The 2,056-nt window shown below is 53.5% G+C and overlaps 1 protein-coding gene across 1 annotated transcript; it reads right to left on the reverse strand.

Moving 5' to 3' along the window:
• NRARP (NOTCH regulated ankyrin repeat protein) lies at window positions 1–2,050 on the reverse strand. The gene has a single exon (XM_046670939.1). The coding sequence runs from the start codon at window positions 2,044–2,046 to the stop codon at window positions 1,810–1,812; it is 237 nt and encodes a 78-aa protein (XP_046526895.1). The 5' UTR covers window positions 2,047–2,050; the 3' UTR covers window positions 1–1,809.
• Between the last annotated feature and the right edge of the window lie 6 nt (window positions 2,051–2,056).

Here is a 2,056-nt window from a genome sequence, read left to right on the forward strand (position 1 = left end):
TTTTTTTAATATAAAAAGATCAATGAGAAATTTATTTATAAATTCTTCACGTTGGGCTACCAGTCTATATCGTACACTCAGGAATGTGCTGCAGACTTCAGTTCAACGTGGTCACACGGGGACCCACACACAGCTTCCATACGAGCCTAGAAAGTCTTAACATTAATTAACATAATTAAAAAGGTATTTGCATCTAGAAAAAATATACAGAAAAACTCCTTTTGGAGTAATCTGTGCCTCAGTTTCAATGTCTGCTTGTTTCACTGACATTATCAATATATTCTTCTCACACAAGGTTTTATAAAAAGCCACAGATGACTGCCCGAATCTGACTAGCCACGCACAAAGGGCCTCCACCCACCTGTGTCCTCAAGTGCTCCCCATTTTTGCACGAAGGGTCAGCAGCCCTTCTACCCAGGGGAAGCCTCATTTAAATTTGAATAATTCAGCCTCCCTTTTATTTCTCGGGATCAAAACAACAAGGGGTGTGGGGTTGCATAGAAAATTGGAACTTCGCAGACCAGGAAAGGCGCCTTTCGAGACAGAAAGTAACGAAGAAGCACCACCTCCGGCCCAGGTCCTCGCGCGGCCCCTCCCCCATGGCAGGATTTTCGGATTCGAATCGGGTCCTTGAAGCTCTGGGAGGCTGAACAGGGGCAAACAGGTCCTTCAACTCACTCAGCAATTAGCACAAGCGATTCACAGTCTTATAGGTATTTTATAAAAATATAAATATGGGTACACTGTTGCCTTCACAACGCTGGATACAACGCCCTTTAAAATTGGGTTTATAACCAAGATTTTAAAAATACACCTAAAACTTGGCTTAAAATATGTTAATATTTTATATTGTCATAAATGTTATGACATTTAATCGTGGCAAATCCATTTACTTTTTAAAAAAGTGTGCAACCAACTGTTAACTATAAGAGAACCGCTAGAAAAGTCTGGTCCCCTCCACGCCCCCACCACACCCGAGCACCCAGGCTCCCGCGGAAACTCTGCAAAACCAGTAGGTCTGGGGATGGTGACCTCTCACGGGAGAAGGCGGAGGGGGGCCTGGGGCTTCCCAAACTCACACGGAATCGCGTGTGTGTGAGTGTGAATGTGAGAGACGAGGGAGGGGAGAGGGGAAGGCGGAGACGAGGGGGACAGGGCTGAGGAAGAGAAACAGGAGGCAGAGGGAAGAGCACGGGAAAACCATCAGGCTGGGCGGTATTTTCAGTGCAACCAAGAAACGAGAGACTCAAGTTTTTAGTTTTAAGACTAGAAAAAAAAAATGCATCTCCCTCCCCCAATAACCACATTGACCACGCACAATATTTTCCAAACAAAAAAAGCAGGCGCACAAACTTCACCCACAAATATACACACACGTGATAAATAGTTTAGAACCCCAGCAACAGCGGAGCGCCTCCTCGGGCGCGCGTCCCGGCGCAGGCACGCCCCGCGGTGGCTCCTCGGCGGCGGCGGCTCCGGCCGCGGGTCCTTCCACCTTCGGGCGAAAACATTTTGAGCGGAGGATCCGGTGTCTCGGGATTCCGAACTCGCTGGCATCGAGACTCAAATTTCAAAGGGGCTGCAGCCCGCGCCCCGCCCCCACCCGCGAGGCGGCGGGCGGGGCCGTGGGAAGCTCTCGGGCGGGTCCCGGCGGCCGCGGGGGGGCGCCGACCCCGGGCAGCGGGCGCCGCGCGGCCCCCGTGGGCACGGACGCGCGCGCCGGACTCGTCGTGGCCCGGGCGAACACCGAGGTAGTTGGCGGGAAGGGACAGCAGAGACGACACGCGCGGGGCCGGGTCCTGGCGGGCATCACCGGCCGCTGCCCGCGTACTTGGCCTTGGTGATGAGATAGAGCACGATGTCCTGGTGGCCCCCGAACGCAGCGATGTGCAGCGCGCTCCAGCCGTCACGGTTGGCCAGGCGGATGTCGGCGCCGAACTTGACCAGCAGCTTCACGAGCTCCAGGTTGCCGTCGATGACGGACTGGTGCAGCGCCGTCTGGCCCTCGGGCCCGAACGAGTTCACGTTGAACTCGCAGTTGGTCATGTTCTGCAGC

This window comes from Equus quagga, chromosome 1 (genome assembly GCF_021613505.1).
Source record: "Equus quagga isolate Etosha38 chromosome 1, UCLA_HA_Equagga_1.0, whole genome shotgun sequence".
NCBI classification, from domain to species: domain Eukaryota; kingdom Metazoa; phylum Chordata; class Mammalia; order Perissodactyla; family Equidae; genus Equus; species Equus quagga.

Bases quoted from the DNA above. Each gene is read 5' to 3' on its own strand.
- NRARP (XM_046670939.1), bottom strand. From the start codon at position 2,046: ATGACCAACTGCGAGTTCAACGTGAACTCGTTCGGGCCCGAGGGCCAG.